This window comes from Euphorbia lathyris, chromosome 1 (genome assembly GCF_963576675.1).
Source record: "Euphorbia lathyris chromosome 1, ddEupLath1.1, whole genome shotgun sequence".
Classification (NCBI taxonomy): domain Eukaryota; kingdom Viridiplantae; phylum Streptophyta; class Magnoliopsida; order Malpighiales; family Euphorbiaceae; genus Euphorbia; species Euphorbia lathyris.
Genome location: NC_088910.1, coordinates 17,436,378 through 17,457,448, shown reverse-complemented (window position 1 = coordinate 17,457,448; position 21,071 = coordinate 17,436,378). Strand labels below are relative to the sequence as shown.

At 33.9% G+C, this 21,071-nt stretch overlaps 2 protein-coding genes and 1 long non-coding RNA gene across 4 annotated transcripts; 1 reads left to right on the top strand and 2 right to left on the bottom strand.

Annotated features, from left to right (window-relative positions):
• Positions 1 to 5,234: 5,234 nt before the first annotated feature.
• LOC136218642 (uncharacterized) lies at positions 5,235 to 8,183 on the bottom strand. Its single transcript, XR_010683882.1, has 3 exons — positions 7,868 to 8,183; positions 7,021 to 7,192; positions 5,235 to 5,553 (listed from the first exon to the last, which is right to left on the bottom strand). It is a non-coding gene; the product is annotated as an uncharacterized lncRNA (long non-coding RNA).
• A 1,627-nt stretch (positions 8,184 to 9,810) lies between these two features.
• LOC136223322 (RNA-binding protein Y14) lies at positions 9,811 to 13,116 on the top strand. The gene is made up of 4 exons (XM_066011255.1): positions 9,811 to 10,183; positions 10,848 to 10,984; positions 12,054 to 12,193; positions 12,785 to 13,116. Exons 1-4 carry the CDS (start codon positions 9,907 to 9,909, stop codon positions 12,825 to 12,827), a joined length of 597 nt encoding a protein of 198 aa, XP_065867327.1. The 5' UTR covers positions 9,811 to 9,906; the 3' UTR covers positions 12,828 to 13,116.
• A 1,035-nt stretch (positions 13,117 to 14,151) lies between these two features.
• On the bottom strand, positions 14,152 to 19,657 carry LOC136223309 (uncharacterized). 2 transcript variants are annotated; one of them, XM_066011244.1, is made up of 10 exons: positions 19,166 to 19,657; positions 18,854 to 18,984; positions 18,417 to 18,479; positions 18,216 to 18,305; positions 17,406 to 17,571; positions 17,144 to 17,330; positions 16,213 to 17,051; positions 15,471 to 16,088; positions 14,621 to 14,686; positions 14,152 to 14,512 (listed from the first exon to the last, which is right to left on the bottom strand). In XM_066011244.1, the coding sequence occupies exons 1-10, from the start codon at positions 19,655 to 19,657 to the stop codon at positions 14,405 to 14,407; spliced, it is 2,760 nt and encodes a 919-aa protein (XP_065867316.1). In that variant the 3' UTR covers positions 14,152 to 14,404. The 2 variants fall into 2 exon arrangements, 1 of the variants encoding a protein (XP_065867316.1); XR_010685905.1 differs by having other exon boundaries at positions 14,440 to 14,512; positions 15,439 to 16,088.
• Positions 19,658 to 21,071: the final 1,414 nt, after the last annotated feature.

Here is a 21,071-nt window from a genome sequence, read left to right as displayed (position 1 = left end):
TACATAGCAAAAGTATTGGCAAATGTTTTATCAAAAAAAGAAAAGAAAAGTATTGGCAAATGTGTGAAACAATATCCAAAATTACCTAGAAGACCTCAAATACAAATACCAAGAAAATAATGTAAAGAAAAGAAAAGAAATAATGGTGGTTTTAGTGCTAAAAAATGAACATGTTGTGTTTTATTGCCTCCGACAAACACAGGATTGGATTGATAAAAATATAAAAAATAATTATATTTTGTTGTTATTATGAACATATCTTGTCTTTACATCTAAGTTTTCAACTTCACCCATGTGCATTTCTTCTAAAGGTACCTCTTTCTCTTACTCTCTCTGTCTCCCTGGCCCTTCTTTTTTTTTTTATAGCCCATTGCCTTTTTAAAACCCAATAGGGAAAAAGTAAATAATTACCACTCTTACTAACGGTAAATTTCAATTTTCATTTTGTGGTAATTAAAATTTCACTTTTCTTTTATAAAAGTCATTGAATTCGTGTACAAAAAATAATCTAGATGTTGATATCTTTTGTAGAAGACAATTGATTATTACATATTAACTAACGGGGTGTTTGTTAGAATGGATATAAAAGGTGAGATATGGATAAAAAACATGAGATAAGTTATCCCTCAAATTAATGGTATGTAGTTTAAATAAGGTTAAAATAGTAAAATGTATTATTTTATCCCTATCTTCATCCCACATACCAAACATTGAATAATAATTCTCGACTATCATATTTTTATCCTTATTTCAACCATTTATCTTTATCCCAATCCCAACATTTATCTTTATCCCTATCCCAACAGAATACCAAACGTTCCCGTAAGTGTTAATATCATAGTATTTGATAGTCTACACTTGCGCAGTTATTTAATCTTTGTTGACCTACGTTCAGTGAGCTCTCTATATATTTCGATATTAGAGTAAGAAAGAGACAGTAGAATGATGTAATAACGAGAAGCAGGAGTAAGCTCTATGATTTAATTAAGATTCAATTTAGTTCATGAAGTTGATTAGTAGAATAAATTTGGTTCAAAATCAAGCTTGGATATCAATTTAGTCCTTCAATTTGATATTTAGAATCAAATTAATACGAAATGACATATGTGTTTATATGATTGACAATTATTTGACACATATCACTTTTGCATTCTTCACACATGTCAATTTAGATTTATTTGACTTTTAATGCTAAATTAATTTCCGAACTTAATTTTTGACTAAATTGATCCTACTAACCAATTTTAAAGGCTAAATTGATCCTTTACTCATGATTTTACACTTTATATATGCTTAAGCCATACCAAAACACCATCTTACATTTAGTGAGCCGATTTATATTTAGAGACCTTTGAAATGTCATGGGTCTGTTATTGGGTTTAGCTAGATTATCTGGTCTTATGGTTGATTTGGTAGAAACATGGCGGCTATATGCATACCACGAGACAGTCTTCAATAAAGTCAGTGAACTTCGCATTTAATTTTAATAAAGTAATTATAATCATTTGTGTATAAAAATTGACATATATTTGTTGTAACATAGAAGATAGTTGACTATAAATCAACTAAACGTCATATTAGATATTTCTGACTTTTATGATTGATGCGGCAACTGTTATGTATACCTGCAGATAAATCTTCAATAAAACTATTGAATTTAATATTTGATTTTAATAAAGTAATTTCAATAATAAAAATGTGTATAAAATGTTGTCAGAATATTAATGTGGCATAATGCTAACTAAGCATATAAGATATGTCTCGCTTTTATGGTTAACGTAACAACTACGTGTCTGCCACGAAGGACATTTTTAATAAAATTATTGAAGTTCACATTTGATTTTAATAATATAATTCCAATCAATTTATGTATAACAAATCGTCGAAATGTTGACATTTCACAAAAGATAATTGACTACGTGCTAATTAATCATTACACTATCAAAGATTTAGGTTTTTGGCGTAAAATTGGACTGGCACTTTCTGATATATCAATCATAAAAGTTAGACATATCTAACATAACACTTAGATGATAATAAGGTTGTAGACGCTAGTCGGAGGGACATAACCTTCATAGTTTAGTCGGAGATTGATCGATGATTAACTATATTTGTATTTTTATATATTTTATTTATTAATAAATAAATCATTATATAAATAGAATTAAAATATATATTCTATCATGTAAAAATAATAATATAAAATAATTTAATAAAGAAAAATATATGTATTGTAATATACTGCTTCTGGTCCACAATAGATGTCTTTCTAAAGAATTTTTTTTATTCCACAATACATGCTTCAATCTATGCATATTAATTTACTTTTACCAAATATACCCCTATTTAAGTTGACCTTTTACATTGGAATAGATAAATTTGTTAGTGGATACAATTAATACAAGGGTGACAAAGTCTTTTACTTAAAATCAATTGTATTTCTTAATTAGTATGCATTAACCTTACAAAACATGTATTGTGGACCAGAATGAGTATTTTGTTAAAAATATGCGAACAATAAAATTTTAACAACAATAACATTAACTCGAACATGTAGCAAATAGTAATTTTCATAAGTAATGTGTCACCGAAAACTATAAAACAATATTTTTAAAATCTTAAACTATATTATAGAAACAAATAAAGAATGCAACCAAATAAAAAATATTCGAAAAAGTGAATCATAATAAAGTAAAAAAACAAACGTTTTTTGTTCAAATTGCCACATATGCAGCCAAAAAACCAAGGGGACCAAATCGGAGAAAATGGAAGCGAATTCGTTATTTAGAGCACTTAGCGACCATTTTCTTAAACACGGGTTAGGTGGATCGGATAGAGACTCGAGCATTCACTCGTCATCGAAAAATTCCATTAAAACTTTAGAGGGAAAATGAATTTTGACCCAGTTTCAGCTGAATTATTATGGTAATGCATGATAATCTGTGATGTTTGTTGTTTTAGTCCCTAGGGTAGGCTAGAGTGTATTGGATTGGGTGGCAGGTTTGGGTGTCATGCAAGCATATCTAATCTAAGTTAACATTGGTATAACCATTTATTGTCAGTTGGTCAAACTATGGCTCGGCCATCTAGTTATTTTGTGACCCATGCACTGCACCCACCTCTTCTGGAACTAATCAAATTATTTATTTTTTTAAATGGGTTCAACACTTTCATACTTCACCTAAGAAAGATAGAAAAAGATAATGATCAACCTTCTTTCATAAATATATATATATATATATATATATATATATATATATATATATATCTTTAAGGTAACATCAATTTTGTTTATACTTTTTTTTTTGAAAGATAATTTTGTTTATACTTGTAAAATCGAAACAAATTATTTGATTATTGATACTTTAAGGAATATTTCATGAAATATCATTTATATGTATATCAATGTCATCTTTCAGATCCGAAAATGCACAGAGACCGTCCGATTTGGAAAAATACGTTAGCTAACGATGTCACAGTCCGAAAGTTGACACATGTTTGGTGAGTCATTAGGGTACCTTTCTAGAATGACCAAAGTTACTATTTGGTAGCCGAGGTATGTGAGTTGCACCGTGAACACAATTGTTTTTATCCATACTCTGATCATCTTCAACCCTTGTAAGTTTAAATATTGAAGCGGGTTCTCCGGTCGCCGACCCTTCTCTGACCTGCTGTTATTCTTGTCTCAAACCCGTCAGGAAGGATCTAGAAGACTATTCAATAAACATTTTAGCCAGTTTTTTTTTATGGTTAGTTTGCATGCGATAGACTTAAATATTGACACTTTAGTAGGTTATTTCTGAGTTTTAGTAACACTATAAACATTTTAGACATAATTAATATTTGAAAAATTAATGTGACAGTTAAATAATAGTCAAATAACGATAAACCAATATGTTCAAATTTTCTATTAGGTAGAGATACAATTGATCTAACTTAGAAACGTTAAAGATATAAATTTACTAAAAATTAGGTGAAACACATAAAAATTATTAGCAGATAAAGAACCTAAAATTACAAAGAAGCATCGGTTGATCTTCCTTAGCAGCAAGCTATTAATGATGAAATAAAGGCTTTGAATAAGAATCAAACATGGGAAATTTGTTCATTGCCTCCAGACAAGCAACCGATGAGAAATGAAAGGATGAATGGAAGGGAAAAAAAAAAGGAAAGGAAGAAAAAAGCACACACCAAAGATTCATGTAAGATAGAAGAGAATATTAGAAAAGTTGTATAGAAAAAACAATATATTTATATTTAAAGTTTTTAAAAGCTTTAGACAGATGAATTTGCCCCCCTGAACTTTCAAAGTGTCTCGATAGCTCCCTGAACTTGCATAAAATGTAATCAATTAATCACTCGGTTGTAAAAAAGTAAGTTAAATGCGGAAGATATGTTGCACGCATCTTAAAAAAGATCGGGATATGCGATTATAATATTAGAGAAGAGAATGTTTTATAGTTGAATAAGTAAGAAATTCCTTTGTAACATGTTTTAATCTATTTTGTGAAATATGTAATAACATTCTAAGGCAGGTATAACACATCTTTCGCATTTGACTTACTTTTTTACAACCAAATGATTAATTGATGACATTTTACGCAAGTTCAGGGGTTAACTGAATATTTTATGTAAATTTAGGAAGCTATCGAGACACTTTGAAAGTTCAGGGGGCCAATCAACCATTTTGGACAAGTTTAAGGAGCAAATGATATATTAAGCCAAATAAAAATAAATTAACTAAAGGATATTATTAATTTAATCTAGTTTTTAGGTAAATCTATATTAAAAAGTAAATCATTTTTTTCAAATAAAAAATAACTACTCCACTTAAAATCGACTTCAGAGTTTTTTTTTCTCAAGAAATAAGTTCAAAACCTTTTAATGAGCCATATCTATATAACGATAGACAAAACTCTTCAAACTTGGTTGAAACTCTATATAATTATAAGAAAAATATAAATGAAATAATATGATTACCCACATAATCTGTTTTTTATAATAAGAAAATAACATAGAGGAAAGCATATAAGAAAGAAAAGAATGAAATGATTGGGGATTGACAAGTTACTAATACTAACCCTCCCTCCCTACTGGAATCTTTCAATTATATATATATAAATATAACCATGATTTTGCAACCTCATATCATATGACTGACTGGATTATTACCCTATTCCTTTTCACGCTTTAATTCCCTTCTTCTGTCATTTGAATCATTCTAACAGCCGCAATTTCCAATCTCATCACATGCTTCGTTATCATAATATTAAACCTTTACATAACAATATTACAATCTAAACTGATAAACATAAAATTAGATTTATCTCTAACGTATCAAATGATCAACATGTACAGCTTGACAACCTAATGGTTGGAGGCCAGAGCCCCCTCTTCTCTTCGATTTTCTCCCTCTCTTCTAAAGTCTAAACTCTTTCTTTCTGTTAAACCTCTCTGCTCACCCCGTCGCCAATATCGAAGTTTGTGCCTCTCTAGCCGCCCCCATTGGAGGACTAAAATTAACCCTTCTAATCTCAAATCATGGCTCTGCCACTGCATTTACCATTAACGTTTCCAAGTAAGATTACATAGAAAAATTAACAAACTAGTTTAACTGTTTTTTAACTGTCGTATATCCAATATTAAGTGAAATGAAGTAGTATTTGATATTGAGAAAGTAGATGTGCAATAATTGGTACTATCTACCCACCCACCTACCTTTAAACACCATATGCATATGCAATGCAATTCTTCTGAAAAGGAACAAAAGACAGAGCAAAAGAAAGAAAAAAGAAAAAGGTAAAAGCAACATTTGAAATTTTCATATCATATGATGACTTTTAGCGGTGACACTAAATCATCTGACAGATTAACAATATCATATTTTCATTCCTCCTCAGATTCAATCCAATAGATAACAGAGAAGAATATACTCTCATAGCCACCATCATCATTCAATTCCTAACTCATACGGCTGGACACCCAAAACATTATTTTAAAACACTACCTTTATGGAATAGTTTCAAACAAAAATCAACAGAGATGCAAAAGCAGACACGCTATTAAAGAAGAGTATTCGTGTAACATAAGCTAATATCTATTGGCTATAGTGAACCATATAGATTCTAAATCTTGATCTTACAATTAAGTCATGATGAGAGCCTCCGAAACCAAGCAAGAGCCTCATCATGGGTTAAATTAAGTTTAATTAGATTAGATCAATGGTTGAGATTAATCAACCGTTAAAGAAAATCCTAATCAAAACACTAAATGTTATTGAGGGCTTGTGTTGATGAGAGCCTCCGAAACCCAAGCGAGAACCTTCTAAACTGCGCCTCGCCTAGGGGAATTAAGGCTCACTACCTTGAGCCTCGTGTAAGGCGCGCCCTTTAACAACTGCTAAACCAAATAGACCCCATGTCTTGATCTTACAATTTAATATATTAAACTCTCAATCAATTCTAACTGTAAACATAAAACTCAATTAAAATAATGCTATTGGTTTCATCGGTTTTTTTTTTTGTTACAAAAAGTTTAGGTAAGGGTAGGTCTACCAACTCCCAAAGTCAGCACAAACCACAAATCTCAATTAAGATTTAAAGTGAAATTTATAGATTACCTACCAATAAGGGCTAAATTGCATTTTTAAGGCTTTGGAATCTTTTTGTCTACAATGATTGTATCGTAAACTTTAAAAATCTCATTTCGATCCGTCAAACGCAGATGAATTGAGTAATACTCTTTTAGTTGAGTTTAATGTTCACAGCTAACTTTTCTAGTACCCACGGTCATAATGTGACATACTGAAAGATCAAGGGCCTAGAAGACTAAATTGAGGTCATAACCATTGTTAAAGCAACAAAATTTATCAAGATCATACATATTTCTCATTCAAATAGCAAGTCAATGATACAAATTCTATGGCACAGATTCAGTAATACTCAGCTTCATTGATATAAATTTCTATTCACCATGTCTGCAATTTACCAAATCCGGTGAAAAGATTAGTGGGAACCGAACCTGCTTGTTCTCTCAAAATTTTCTGCTTCTTCTTCTGCTGTTGTTCCAATTCTTCATTCATAATCAATGCAGAGAATATCATGCATGCTTGAAGAGCTTCATACTAAGCCAATGAAAGTATACAGCAACCACAAGTATAGGAAGTGTCAAAGGTACAAGAAAGCAGTAATACCTGCCACAAGAGAGAACTTAATCATTTCGACTACCAATTTCTAATACGATAACACAATTTATGCACGAACACTCCTCTTTACTCTAATAATATTTTTGCATTTCGTGTCTGTATCCATATCTGTTTCAAGTTCTGTTGAAAGACTATGTTTTAGAAATAACATTTCTCCGTGTCCATGTCCGTGCAACATGGACGAAACCTACCACGACCCGCTTGACACAATTATATTTTTGTTTGCATTTATATTATATAATAGCCATATAAAATATATAGATACCATAATTAAAATTTACAAGGCAGAAAGCTTCATTTCTTTTTATTTTTATTTTTTATTTATCACTGCACAGATTGAAGTTGCTCATCTCTGGGTAATCAAGCAATGGCCAGTTTGCTCATCTCTGGGTAATCAAGCAATGGCCAGTAATAATAAGTTCATAATTAAAATGATCACTATTTTGTACAGCAATCAGATAATTTTATAGCAATTCGATTGTTTTTTAGAACAATCTTTATTCATTCCCCCAATTCCCCCAATTTGATCTTCCCCAATTAGCCAATCCTCGCCTTCTACTCAAACGAGACCAAATTGAAGGGAAAATACCAAAATTTCTTCCAGTTCTAAAAAATCTGATACTTTTCAAGCGCAATGTAAGGAAGGAGAGAGGCATGAATTACCTGTCGTTCTGTATGGCTGAAATGATAGGATTCTCGGATGAAGGAAGAAGCTTGGATACAATTGCTGCAAAGAGAAATCCTACAAAAGAAACCGAGCCGATTGCGATGGAAAACCATCCCCAGAAAGCTGTCGTCTTGCTCAAATCCATTCATGAAGAAACCATTCCCCGCATTGTACCTTCTGAAGCTCAAATTGGATTGTCCGGAACGGCGGAGGAAGAAGAAGAAGCTAAATATAAATCGCAGCGGAGCGGAAGAAACCCGAAACGATGCGTTTTATTTGCTGGTTGATTTGATACATTGCAAGATGGGCAATTAGGTTCACAAAAGTTTAGACAATCTATGCACAGACTCACAGAAATTTAATTTTTTTCCATAAAATTATTTAAGTTTGTTTTTTTCTCAATAAAATCATTTGAAACGTTTTTTTATCATGTTTTTTACCGAAATTGCTCACGTGACATCTCAACGTCACATCATCGGCATCTAATATATTAAAAAAATGTAATTACATATTTTAATTAATTGATATGGCACATAGATTAATTTATGATTAAAATATTAATTGATAATTCTTATTTATTTGAGTTAATTTATAATTAAAAACGTCCAAATTAGCTTTATTGGGATAAAAAACAAACTTAAATAATTTTATTAAGACAAAGTAAACTTTTATGACTTTTTAAGGATATTATCCAAATTTTTGTGACCAACAATACTAATTATCCATTGATTACGAAAAATAAATATGAAATTAATTATTATTATGTTTTACACTGTTAAACTTATATTGAGAATGTCAATTAACAACGCATCCTTAAAAGTTAAAAGTGTAATAAATAAGAAATATACTACTACTTCAAAACTAAAAACAAAACGTGCATCACTAAAATCGGATATTAGGGTTCGAGTGACTTGCACTTTCCAGTCAGGCTAAAAATGCATTTCAATACAATAGGGTGAAGGATATTGATTTAAGATTTCACATTTAAGTTTTTTTAAAAGTTTTCTTTGTAAATATATTTCAAAATTTGGCATGTCAGCAAGTAGTTATCTTATATAAGAATAAGAAGGGGTTAAGGTGCAAAAATACCCCTAACGTTTTGGGTCAGGAGCAATTTTATCCCTAACGTCTAAAATGGTGCAATTTTACCCCTAACGTTTGTAGCCAAGAGTAATTTTGCCCCTAACGTTCATAAATTGGGTCAATTTCAGAAATAATTCATCAAACTGTCTTCTCGGCCATGAATCTTATCATCTACATTTCACATGTGCGTCATTTTATCAGTAACAAATCATAAACATATGTTGGGATATGAAAAAAATAATAATAAAAAAATAAAAAATATACTGTCTTTTGTACGAATTAGACAAAAAAATTAAAAAAATTCACCGAATTTATAAATATTAATCTACAATTCTATTATTAAATTATAAAAAACATGAAATCCTTTTTTTAGAATGAATTGATATGCAATTGGTACAAAATAATGAACAAAAATATATGTGTTTTATAATAGTATATGAAATTGACCCAAATTACCAACGTTAGGGGTAAAATTGCTCTTGGCTACAAACATTATGGGCAAAATTGCACCATTTTAGACGTTAGGGGTAAAATTGCTCCTGATCCAAAACGTTAGGGGTATTTTGCACCTTAACCCTATAAGAAGAATGTTTCAACATTTATATATTGTATATATAAATTGAACTTGTTAGAATCGATTTGATTTTATTTTAAGAAAGATTTTGTTTCGGTTAATTAATAATTCGGTTCAGTTATAGTTAATAACGGAACTGATGCTCATTCCTACCAAAAAATAAATGGATATGGATTGCACTGGACCTGATGTTTTCTCTGTTCCAAGGCCCATTGGATATGGGTCTAGGTTGATGAATTTGGGTAAACCCGAATAAATAGCGGGTCCGGCAATTTTCTTCCCCAAAACGCAGAAAGGAAAGCCCTAATTCCTTCATCAACGTTGTGAAGATTTTACTCGCAGCTCGCATTTACTGAGAAGACTAAACAGACAGAGAGAATGGCCAACGCCGATGCGGAAGCTGTGGACTTCGAGCCGGAGGAGGACGATCTGATGGACGAGGATGGAGCCGTTGACGTCGACGCTTCACCTCGTGCTCCGCTCCCCAAGCTCAAGTCTGCTATTACTACTGGAGGTGCTTCTTCGTCTCTTTCCGCCCCTAAAAAAACTAAAGGTCGTGGATTCAGAGAGGAGGCTGATGCTGACCGCCAGAACCGACTTGCAGCTCGTGACTTCGATTCCCTCGGCACTGATGGTGGCCCCGGCCCCCAGCGATGTCAGTTTTCTTATCCCTTTTAATACGTTTGCATTTAGGGTTTCGGGTGTGTTACTTGAGTAGTAGCTAGATTTATTCTAGTCTCGCTTTCAGTTAGAATTTCAAGTTATATTGATGACTAAGGGTTTTGTTAGGGTTTATTGTGTATTTTGTCTTATTGATCATCCCAAATTTCAGATTTAGGAGGTCTTTAGTAACTTTATGCCTGAGTTTTCTCTATGGGAATTATAATAACGCAGTTACGCTGGAAACTAGCTTTATAATGTTGCTTAAGTCATCCATTTGGTTTAAAACAAAATGATGTTGCTTTGTACAAGATAGAGAAACTCATTGCTTTAAGCTGTACAATCCACTATGCGTATAGAACTTCACTTATCATCTCTGTTATTAGATTCAGCATGAGCCAATCGAGTTTTCCCTTTAATTTTTGTTTCTTCTGCCACATACCATAAAAATGAAATAGCAATTTCCTGCAACAATATAATTCCTCATTTTGTTACTATGGACAAGTGTTTTTTCTATTGGAAACTAACTGTTGATTGTTTCTTTAACTGATTGTTTGCCCCTCTGAACTAGCGATGGAAGTTCATAATCTATTGAGCTAGTCTTTGTGTTATGCCTTGCTATTTTATAACAAAATGCTATTTTCTTGTAAAACATGCAGCCATTGAAGGATGGATTGTTTTGGTTACTGGGGTGCATGAGGAGGCACAAGAGGATGATCTTCAAAATGCTTTTGGTGATTTTGGTGAGATGAAGAATTTGCATTTAAATCTTGATCGCCGAACTGGTTTTGTTAAGGTAAGTGGACTGTTCCTTCTTTTTCCTCACCTGAATATGGTTTGCTTTTGTTGATCTGGATTTCTATTTATCTGAATCCAGCTTAACTTGAACCATATTAAGCAAAAACACATTTAAAGTGACAAGTAAATTTTGGTGCTGGAATGTTTGGCATAACTGAATTTCTCTACACTATTTCTGTCTTCAGTAAAATATTAATTTGATTGGTGTTTCAAAACTGAGCACAATGTTCTTAATGTTGAAATCATGCAGTGTTTTTAAAAAATGGCCTTACCAAAAGTTTATGAATTATAATTCAGTCAAACTATGGAGGCAGGGCTGATAGACTATATTAGTTAGAAATAGGTTCTGAATAATGGTTAGATTATGCTTGGCTTTAGGAGAGGGATTGAAGAAAGGTTGTTTAAGGAGAGGGGAGAAGGGAAGGGTAGGAAGTGAGGGACCAGACAGGAAATTTGTTCCCTTAATGTGTTTGGAAATAAATAGTAAATGTTAGTAAAAGAAGCCCCTTCAATTAGTTTAATAATTAAAAAGAAAGTAGGGGTAAAATAAATAAAAAAAATTCTTTTGTTTATATTAAGATAAATTTATGATGACCTAATAAATTTTAGCTTGTACTAGGGAATGAATGGAAAAATATTAAAATCTAAATAAGTCAAGGGAGGGTATTCCCACGCCACCATTTCTTTCTCCCTTATTTGCTATCTGTCAATGCACAAGTGTGTATAATGGCTAGCAAAATTGTAGTTCTGTTGCTCATGTCCAATACTACACGTATAATATTTGTTAAAAGTGACTTTGATCTTAATGAAGCCAAGTTATGAAGGGATTAAACTTCCACCAAGTCATGGACAAAACAGTTTGTATTTTTCTAACATTTAAAGCTTGTGTATTCTTGCTCGGTGGAAGTGTTTAGTTGTACATAGTCAACAGTTGTAACTTGTCTGCTATGAGTTTATTTTCTCAATTCGCCATTCCTTGGCTATCAAACAATGCAATTGACTTTTGCCTGTCAAAAATGTGTCACTCTGTTTTGTTACTTCCATAACCTAAGTAAATATCTTGCTAGGGTTATGCTCTGATAGAATATGAGAAGTTTGAGGAAGCACAGAATGCAATAGCTGCAATGAATGGGACCGAACTTCTTACACAGACTATCAATGTTGATTGGGCCTTCTGTAGTGGCCCCACTAAGAGAAAGAATATGAGGTACATCTCTCATCTGTATGCATAACCTTTTGTCAATTATCAATATATTGTATGTAGTGTATTAACACATCAATGTAGGATCATCTATCTTTATAATTTCTTATGGTGCCAGCCCTTAGTTCTGGAATGAATGGGAATTAGCTATATTGCTAGTTTGCCCTAGCCCTTGTTAAACATAAGTGCTACTTTCAGATTGGACAGAATATGTGGGATATGATATTGATCTTCAATTAGTTTTAACAAACTTGGTTTGCCCTTGAACTCTTTTGCACCAAGATTAGATGAGGGAAAGTGTTATAGAAGGGAAAAGAAGGTCAACTAGCTAAGGAAATGTGGATCTATTTCGATTAGTGCTTGACGTTTTCTAAGACTAGATGCTAATTTACTTATTGGAAATTTTTTAATCTTCGAGCTCTTAGATAATACATTATTGGGCTTATTTTTAGTGCTTCACACTATGCTTCACAAATGGCACAAGAGGATAGACAGTATATGAGATTCTAATGCTTTCATGATAGTAATTGTGATGTGATTTTTCTGAGGTTGAACCTGTCTGGCTGTGACTTAATGCTTCCTAATAAACTTTTGCAGAGGGCGTGCACACAGGTCAAGGAGTCCTAGAAGGAGATACTGATGAGCTGTTTTATTTTCTATTGGCAAGATTAATGAATTTTCTGTTGAGGGGTTTGACAGTAGTAGTATTTGGTCGAAGATGCATGTTATAAATGGGTTTATGGATTGGTGGCGTGTTTGCTGAGATTCCGACGACTTTCTCCCTTGCAATTCTATCAGCAATGAATAGCATAGTTATCATGTTCATGGTGATTTGAGGATCTTTTGACTCCATTAGTAGTGAGAAAAAATATCATTGTAAGATAATAAATTGCAAGTTTGTTGTAAAATGAAGTTCTTAGTTGGCTGAATGTGGATGCACATTATTGGTTTCTGGATTTCTATGTTAAATCAATCATTAGACCAACATTGTAGCCTGAGCAAGGATGACAAATGAGATGAAGTTGAAAACAATTTTTTCTATTTTTTTTTAACCCTTTTGAGCTGATTTTAGAACCGTCAAACAATATTATATGACACAATCCATTTGACTATTTTTGTATCATTCATATCATATATAATTATGGAGGATATATAATTATGATACAATAATCTGTTTTGACACCAGACTCCACTTGCTGGTTTTGATAGTTGGTTTCACACTTATGTAATGATGCATATAGTTTGCTGTAGTCGTAATGCTGCAGCAGCAGCAGAAAAGCTCTCATCTTTCAGAAATCCTTGTAAAATTTCTTTCTTGCTTACTCGCGTGGCTGTTGATTATGACCCAATCCTTGGAAACATTTCTCCATATTGCCAATTTACAAATGGTTTCTGGTTATGCAACAACTTTTAAAGGTCAATTATAATTGACAACTCGACTGGCATGATATATTTGATACGATTGAGCTCAACAAGCCAGCGAACAACCTGAATTGTTTGATACGATTAAGGCAACAACCTAAATTGTATTGTTTGATACGATCAAGGCAACAACCTAAATTGTCACCTCTACAACTTAAATTACCACACCTTTATGCTATAAATTCGTGTATTTTTACACTGAAAAGTGACAACTGAGTATGCAGATCAGTTGTTTGATGCTGTGCCTTAGAAGAGTCCACCATGATTAGCTTTGAAGCAATGGAATGGAAAAGGTCGAGGAAGTGGAGATTGGTTTTTGATGGATAAAAGGAATCCAATGATCTTTAGGTCATGTGAGGAAGAAAAAATGGTGCCCACAATAAAGCAATTAACATATTGGAATCACAGCAACAGAAAAGAAATGCTTTTGCTGGGAGGGACCATGTAAAATAACAGTGACCATTAATGTCACCGCACCCGAATAAGCACTGCACAAATGAGTTATCTAAGACGAGTATATCTATGTAAATCTTATTGTCGGGTAAGAAATTAACAGCTCTAACAGCTTTTTTCATATATATTCCCTTCTTATCTCCTGCATTATTTCACTATACAATCTGTTTATAGCTAGTATACCTTCTTTCTTGAATGTTTCTGTTCTAAACCCCCACCTTCTCCAGCAGCAAGGAAAAGGACAAAAGGAAAAAAAGAGGTATGATCTTTCTGTCTCTCCTTTGTTAGCTGTACAATATTTGTATTATGTTATGATTCTGTTGCTCAAATTGATTTTCTTTTTTATGATGCCACTGCTGTCCAATAACTTGTTATGCATAAGCTTGTTGGAGTGCCAATAATGCGAAACCATGCCCATTTCGTGTCCTCAATTCGTCGCATTTCAGCCAACTGCCCATCAAACAGTTAGGTGAGTTACAGAAAATCCCTTTGTTTTCTACTTTTTTAATATCAAAGAAGGAATCAAAGAGATATTGAAGAGTTAGTTTTGTTGCTTACTCTGCCATCTCTTAGCTCAAACATCACTGAATCATCAGAAAATGGAATTGGTCTTGTTGATGCTACCTGCAAACATTTATAATGCTCAACTATTAGTTCCTTGATGCTACATGCAGGGTGGCAATTCGTGTAAGTGGGTCGTGTTTGTCTCGTGTTCATTATCGGGTTAGTGTCAAATGAGTCAATCTTAACTTAAGTCATAATTGTATCAACCCAATCGTGTTAGTGTCAATTTCGTTTCATATCCCATATTATATAGGATATAGTAGAAAATACGAACTCAATTTACACAGGTGAGGGTTGACTCGAGTGGTAAGTAGGGGCGACAATTCTCGTGTATGTGGGTCATGTTCGACTCGCATTAATTATCGGGTTAGTGACAAATGAGCCAACTCACCTAAAATAAAATTTTTTGTGTCATAATCATGTCAACTCAATAGGGTTACTGTCGTGTTCTCGGGTCACATGTAATTTTATTATATCTGTTAATGGTAAGATTTAAAAATATAAGAGGATATAGTAATATTTCTAAATATTTATGTCATTTCTGGATTAGCCGGTTAATCCCGACCATCCAAAATGTGACCAAAAATCTAATTTACAGATCCTTAATCCGCTAATATCATGTTTGTATAATGTGTTTATAACAGGTAAAGTATGGGAGTTTGGAGTTGTGTTCGCGGGTGACAATTAAAATATGAGAGTATATAATAATAATTTTAAACATTCATGTCATTTTCGAGTTAGGGGATCAACTCTAACCCAATTCAAAAACTTCCTTGCCAATTTCGTTTCAACCCAAAAATACCTTTATCTACCTGAAAACAATGATGAATCATTTTACTCTGACCTTTGAATTGCAGTTTCTGTTGCCTCTAAAGTGCTCAGCATCCTTCTCCAAACTAGCCAAGAGATCTTTATCTATACAAAGTTCTTCATTCTCATCTTCTGGTCCTGTTTTTCTTTGATCATCATCATAATCCTTTTTCTTCCTTAAATGTGGGAAGCCATAGTTTTTCCATCTCCATGTCATCTGATCCATATATCTCAAATATACTTTTCCATCCGAACCAATCACAAAAAGTTGATTACCTTCAAAGCAAGGGCTAGGAGACGTTATCAAGGTAACACCTTTATTCGGTGTGCCATGTTCAACCCAGTTCCAGCCTTCCCCCGCATTCCACTGATATTCGACTAGTCCTCCGTCTACAGACAGCATAAACAGTGAGCCGGTGAGCGATAGAGATGACGGTCTCATTGCAGTTCCCGGTAGTTTTGATAGAATCAAATGCTGTGATTGATAATGTTCATGCCATAGTTCTGTCACTTTGTTGTATTGATATAGACGACCATTCGTGCCCGTGATGAAGACAATGTTTTCGCGGAACAGCTCCTGGTCTACTATGGTTGCTACTTTTGTATCTGGAGGGTTTTTACAGTCTTTCCATTTGAACTTTCTCAGGGCAACCTGTCAGTGATTCGAGTCATTTGTTAGCGTCGATAAGTGAATGTCTTATCCGAATAAACAAGCGAAACCTTTATTTAGTTTTCATTGTTCTTCTACACCTTTTGATTTGGTTTTTGCTACTTACTGTAAACTGTAGTAACCTTCCATTTTTGCTCACAAAGAAGAGAGCATCTTCTGGTGTAACTTTCATAGCTTTACCTGGAATTCCGTCCCACGGAGGTCCGCCGTTTACTCGCTTTCCTTTCCTCATAGCAGTGCAGTTCAACCATGTGAGCTCATTGCCACTCCTCTCTCTAATCAGCAATGACCCGTATACATCAACGAGAAACAAACTTCCGTTGTAGTTCCCCATTGCGCCTTTTATTGGCGTTGGGTGATCATGCCTCAACCAAAGCCACACATTTTCAGTATTGAGATATTCAAAAGCCAATCCGCCATCGGTTATGAGGAAAAACGATTTGCTTCCGTGCATCACACGTAGACGAAAGTTCGTGTTGATCCAATTGTCTTGCAAATTATGTTCTTCTGACGATTTGCTCGGTGGTTCACTAGCACCTGCAATTAAGTAACTCTGTTGTGCTTGGCCTCCCTTTCGTCTTCGTGTCATAGTTCTTCCGATTCCTGACTCATTAGGCTCGTCTTTTACGCCGGTGATGCAATTCATAGGCCCTCGCTCTTCTTTGCAGTATTCTGCATTCCATCCTTCAGTCTCTGGTGCATCTAATATTGACCATACATATTTAACAGATGCTTTTCTTCTCACATTGATTTGATAATTCGGACCCGTATTTTCCCCGCCTAGTCCTGGTAGATGCAACTCAGCCAATCTACCATCGTCCAGTGCAAACACTGTTCTGCCCGCTTGAAGTGGTAGCCCAGCAATTCCTTTCGCAGCTTTTGTGTGCGGGGGATGCATATGATTGAACCACGCTTCATCCGAAATTTGATTCTCTTGAATACTACCTGTCTTTGTATGAAATAATTTACATTAATCTGCTGTTGTTGCCTTGTAATTCTAAGATTCACATAACAGAATCCGAGCTGCTGCAACTTACCTGAATGCTTCGGTATTCGATACTCAAAAACGGATCCAGTGGATGTGGTGAAAAATAACGAAAAGTTTTCATTCGATTCATCTTGTATAGACGGTGTGATGGATGTCAGTTGATGATCCTCCAAACTTCCATGAACAATCCATTTCCACTTGCGTTGATATAGTCGTCTCTCTACGAGTTTCCCAGCCTGCACATAAAACTATTCTGAGATGACGAAACATATTTCCATCGAAAAGCTTCGTTTTTCTCTGAAACATTATACCTTGGTTAAAAGAAACAGAGAAACTGAGTAATCTCCAGTTAAACCAGTAACGGTGAACCCAGTTGCGGGTAAGAGTGAAGCATCTTCTCCTGTTCCTTCTGCCCATATATGCTTCTTCCATGATGGTTTCGAGTTCTTATCATATTCATAAAGATCACCTGTTGAGCTGCGTTACAATTTCATGTTAGCATCATCTTTAAATCTCTAGTATATACAAAGAATGATTCAGAAATTACTCAAAATTATGTGATATTTAGTTGCTAATTAGATGATACTTTGAGTTCGCTTTGGTCTATACGTATTGAAAACACACTTCACTAATATAACTCAGCCGCTCCCTCTCTATTTTCGATGTGGAATCAGTTCATTCTTATCCTTGTTGCAACCCTTTAGAACTGCTACTTGCTTAATAAGGTTTCCACCCCGTCGCCATCCCTCAGGATTAGGTCGTTATAGATTCACCTGGTTCGTACACAAACCAACATATCGTACCTAGAAAGTCAGCTCTGATACCAATTGTAATAGTCAGGTCCAATACTAAGTAGATATTGTCCATTTTGGTGCAACTTGTTTTCTTAAGCTCTACGCTGTTAAAACACACTTTAGTTAGTTATATAGCTCAGTCGCTTTTGTCTCCATTTCTGAAGTGGGATTATGTTCGTTTCTACCCCTATCACCATCATTTAGACCACTCCTTGCTCAGACCTTCTACTCGAATACCACCCTCAAGACCAGATCGTTACACGAAACATTGGAATTTGATCCATACGTCTAGTATACAGGAAGAATGAGAGGAAAGAGTGAGATCACCTTATGGTATAAACTACTTCCGGTCTAAGAAAACCAGCATCTGCAATGGCTGCAACATTTCCACCTGGAGGTCGCCCATGATTCACCCATCTGTTCTATGTTTACAGCACAAATGTCCCAACTCACCATTAGAGAGAATGAAATTTAAAAACTAAGCCACTAGCTTAGCCACTGTAATCACTTTTACATCTAAAGTATTACCTTGGAGGTTCAATCTCAGCCAATTCTAACAACAATCCCTTCTTTGTGCAGAAATAAATTCTCCTGCCAAGCCATACACAAACTTAAGTAGTCAGCAGAGCAATATCATTATCTATTGTGCTACATATGGTTCAATATGAACTTCAAAGACGTCTCGTTAGTCCCCTAAACTTGTTTAAAGTGATTGACTTCTGAATTTGCTTAAAATGATCTATTGCCTCCGCCCCCTAAACTTGTTTAAAGTGATTGACTTCTGAATTTGCTTAAAATGATCTATTGCCTCCGCGCTTCAATTTGTCCAATTCTACTTTGCTCGGACATGTAGGACCAGCGGGACTAATCACGTCACTTTAAACAAATTCAGCAGACTGACGAGACATTTTCTGGTGAAGTGCAGAAGTCTAGCCAAATTCTGAATTGGGTTTCTGAGAACTTACGTCCCATCATGTGAAATTGAACCGGACTTTATCAATATCACTGAACTCTGCTCTGCTTCATTAGTCATATTTGAATCAGGATCTGGTTTAAATGCTACCCAAATTGGCTGCGAGTTCTCACCAAGTTTCAACTGGAAACCATAAAATCAATTGGGAATTAGTCAATATGAGCAGACCACAATTCGGATTAAATCATTTCTTAGAACATGGATACATGGGTACAAGGAAAAATCAGTTCTTGACACCAAAATATGGTCTTTTGGTATTTGGTATGCATATAGAAAAATAGGGCAAGCCCCAAATTATGAGTACCTGATACAGAATTCCTGCTTCTGAAAGAGCAAGAATGGTCTGATTGACAATAAAAACAGAGACAGCATGACCTGCTAAAATTGGGAGATCATGAGGAGCTATTACCCACTGAACTCCATTCCAGTACCTCTCATAAATAGCCCCACTTTCACCAGTAACCCAAATGGAAGTTTCAGACATTCTAATCAAAGAAATTCTCTTTCTCCTCGGAACAACAATAATCTCAGCAGCTACTTCCTCTGTTCCTCTGTTTTCATCAAGCTCTGTTTTTCTATCAATTGAACCCACTTTAGTACAGTTACCATTAACACAAGAGAGAAGATCATAAGGAAGTTGAACTTCAATCCAGGTACTAGATTCCTCATCAAATTTCCAAAATTGATCAGTTTTCTGCTCGAATTGGCGGTTAATTTGTTGCAGGTAATCAGTTAAACAATAAGAAGCAGCAAAACCCAGAACAGAGGAGAAGAATATGAAATGGAATAAAGCCATAGATGACTTCAAAACCTTTAAAACTAGTGTTTTGTACCATATCAGAGAAAGGCCACTGAACTAGTTAGAATTTGGGTATCAAAGGAAGGAGCTTTTTAGAGAGAGAGAGAGAGAAAGGGTAGTTGGGGGGTTCATATAGATGGAAGAGAGAGAGAGGGGCAGTTGGGTTTGCTTAGATTTTAACTACCACCATTTTGATGAGGTGTTTGTGGTAATAATAACAGGTGTTGAGATGTTTGAATCTTGATGGAGTTGCTTTCCAATTGTGGAAATCTTCAGATTTCTTGGAAACTTGTTTTCTTACCTAATGAATATGACTTGTGCGGAGGTTTTTACTGTGCTTTTCTCTACTATTCAAACTTCAAACTTCTTCCAATATGGTGGAGAGGTTAAGTATTGACTCAGAGCATTGACCCGTAAAATTTAATGCAGTGACGAATTCAGAATTCATTGAGAATAAGTATTCTGGTATGGTCGCCCATGATCTATGAGTGTTCTCAAATGATATTGTACATAATTGTTATGAAGTTTTCAGATTATCAATATGTGATCGAGCTTTACCCCTTTAATCAGTTACTGGATTTAGAGTTCAATTTTATACTAAATCAAAATGTAAGATTGTAAATTTCACTATAATTTCTCACAAGTTTTTAGAGAATTCAATGGTAAGTCTCCACCAATGATGTAATTGCAGCATTCCACACTCTTTATCAGACAAAGATAACTGGAAACACCCATTTCAGAATGGACTTTGATGATTGTTTGTGTATGCTCCTTCTTTCATTTCTAGTCTCATCTTTTAGAGTGTTATCTACATGCTCATTAAGGTGCATGTGATCAAAACTTGTTAGTTTTACTCCAAATAATAGAATATATATATTTAATTGATTAATAAACAACTGAAGGCTATTTCGAAAATAAATTTAGCTAACTTTCATCAGAAAAACAAATAAATAATTAATTAATATCAACAACAAATGATAAATATCAACGTAGATGAACTAAATAGATAAAAAAATATCAATTTATTTTCTTTTTATAACTTTTTTTTTTATTTCAAACAATAAATATATAAATAATTTGATTATGATTACTAATATTTTTTTTTTTTTTTTTGCAAATAAAATTATAATCTTTTGTATGAGTAAAGCTATAAGCTATCTTAACCCCTATGGAGAGAGAGAGATAAGAATTGATTTGCTTTTTAGAAAGTTATTTCCTTTATTGAGTGAGTTTTCCTCCATTAAACTCCACCACAAAGGAATAGATTCACTACATTATGTGTTGGATTAGGCTGAATAGCTTCTCCCATTGATTCTCTCCAATTAAGCCATTTGATTAATTAGATAATTTTATTAGGAGGATCGGGTTTTTCCATGATCTCTATTGAAATATTGACACGTATGGACGTATA

What these genes read in the sequence shown, in the direction of transcription:
- LOC136223309 (XM_066011244.1), bottom strand. Translation starts at nt 19,657, where the DNA reads ATGGCTTTATTCCATTTCATATTCTTCTCCTCTGTTCTGGGTTTTGCT. An exon ending in CTCTGTTTCTTTTAACCAAG is followed by an intron (nt 17,331 to 17,405) that starts GTATAATGTTTC and finishes TTTTATGTGCAG; the next exon opens with GCTGGGAAACTCGTAGAGAG. An exon ending in TTGAGCTAAGAGATGGCAGA is followed by an intron (nt 14,513 to 14,620) that starts GTAAGCAACAAA and finishes TTTGATGGGCAG; the next exon opens with TTGGCTGAAATGCGACGAAT.
- LOC136223322 (XM_066011255.1), top strand. Translation starts at nt 9,907, where the DNA reads ATGGCCAACGCCGATGCGGAAGCTGTGGACTTCGAGCCGGAGGAGGAC. An exon ending in GCCGAACTGGTTTTGTTAAG is followed by an intron (nt 10,985 to 12,053) that starts GTAAGTGGACTG and finishes ATATCTTGCTAG; the next exon opens with GGTTATGCTCTGATAGAATA. An exon ending in ACTAAGAGAAAGAATATGAG is followed by an intron (nt 12,194 to 12,784) that starts GTACATCTCTCA and finishes AAACTTTTGCAG; the next exon opens with AGGGCGTGCACACAGGTCAA.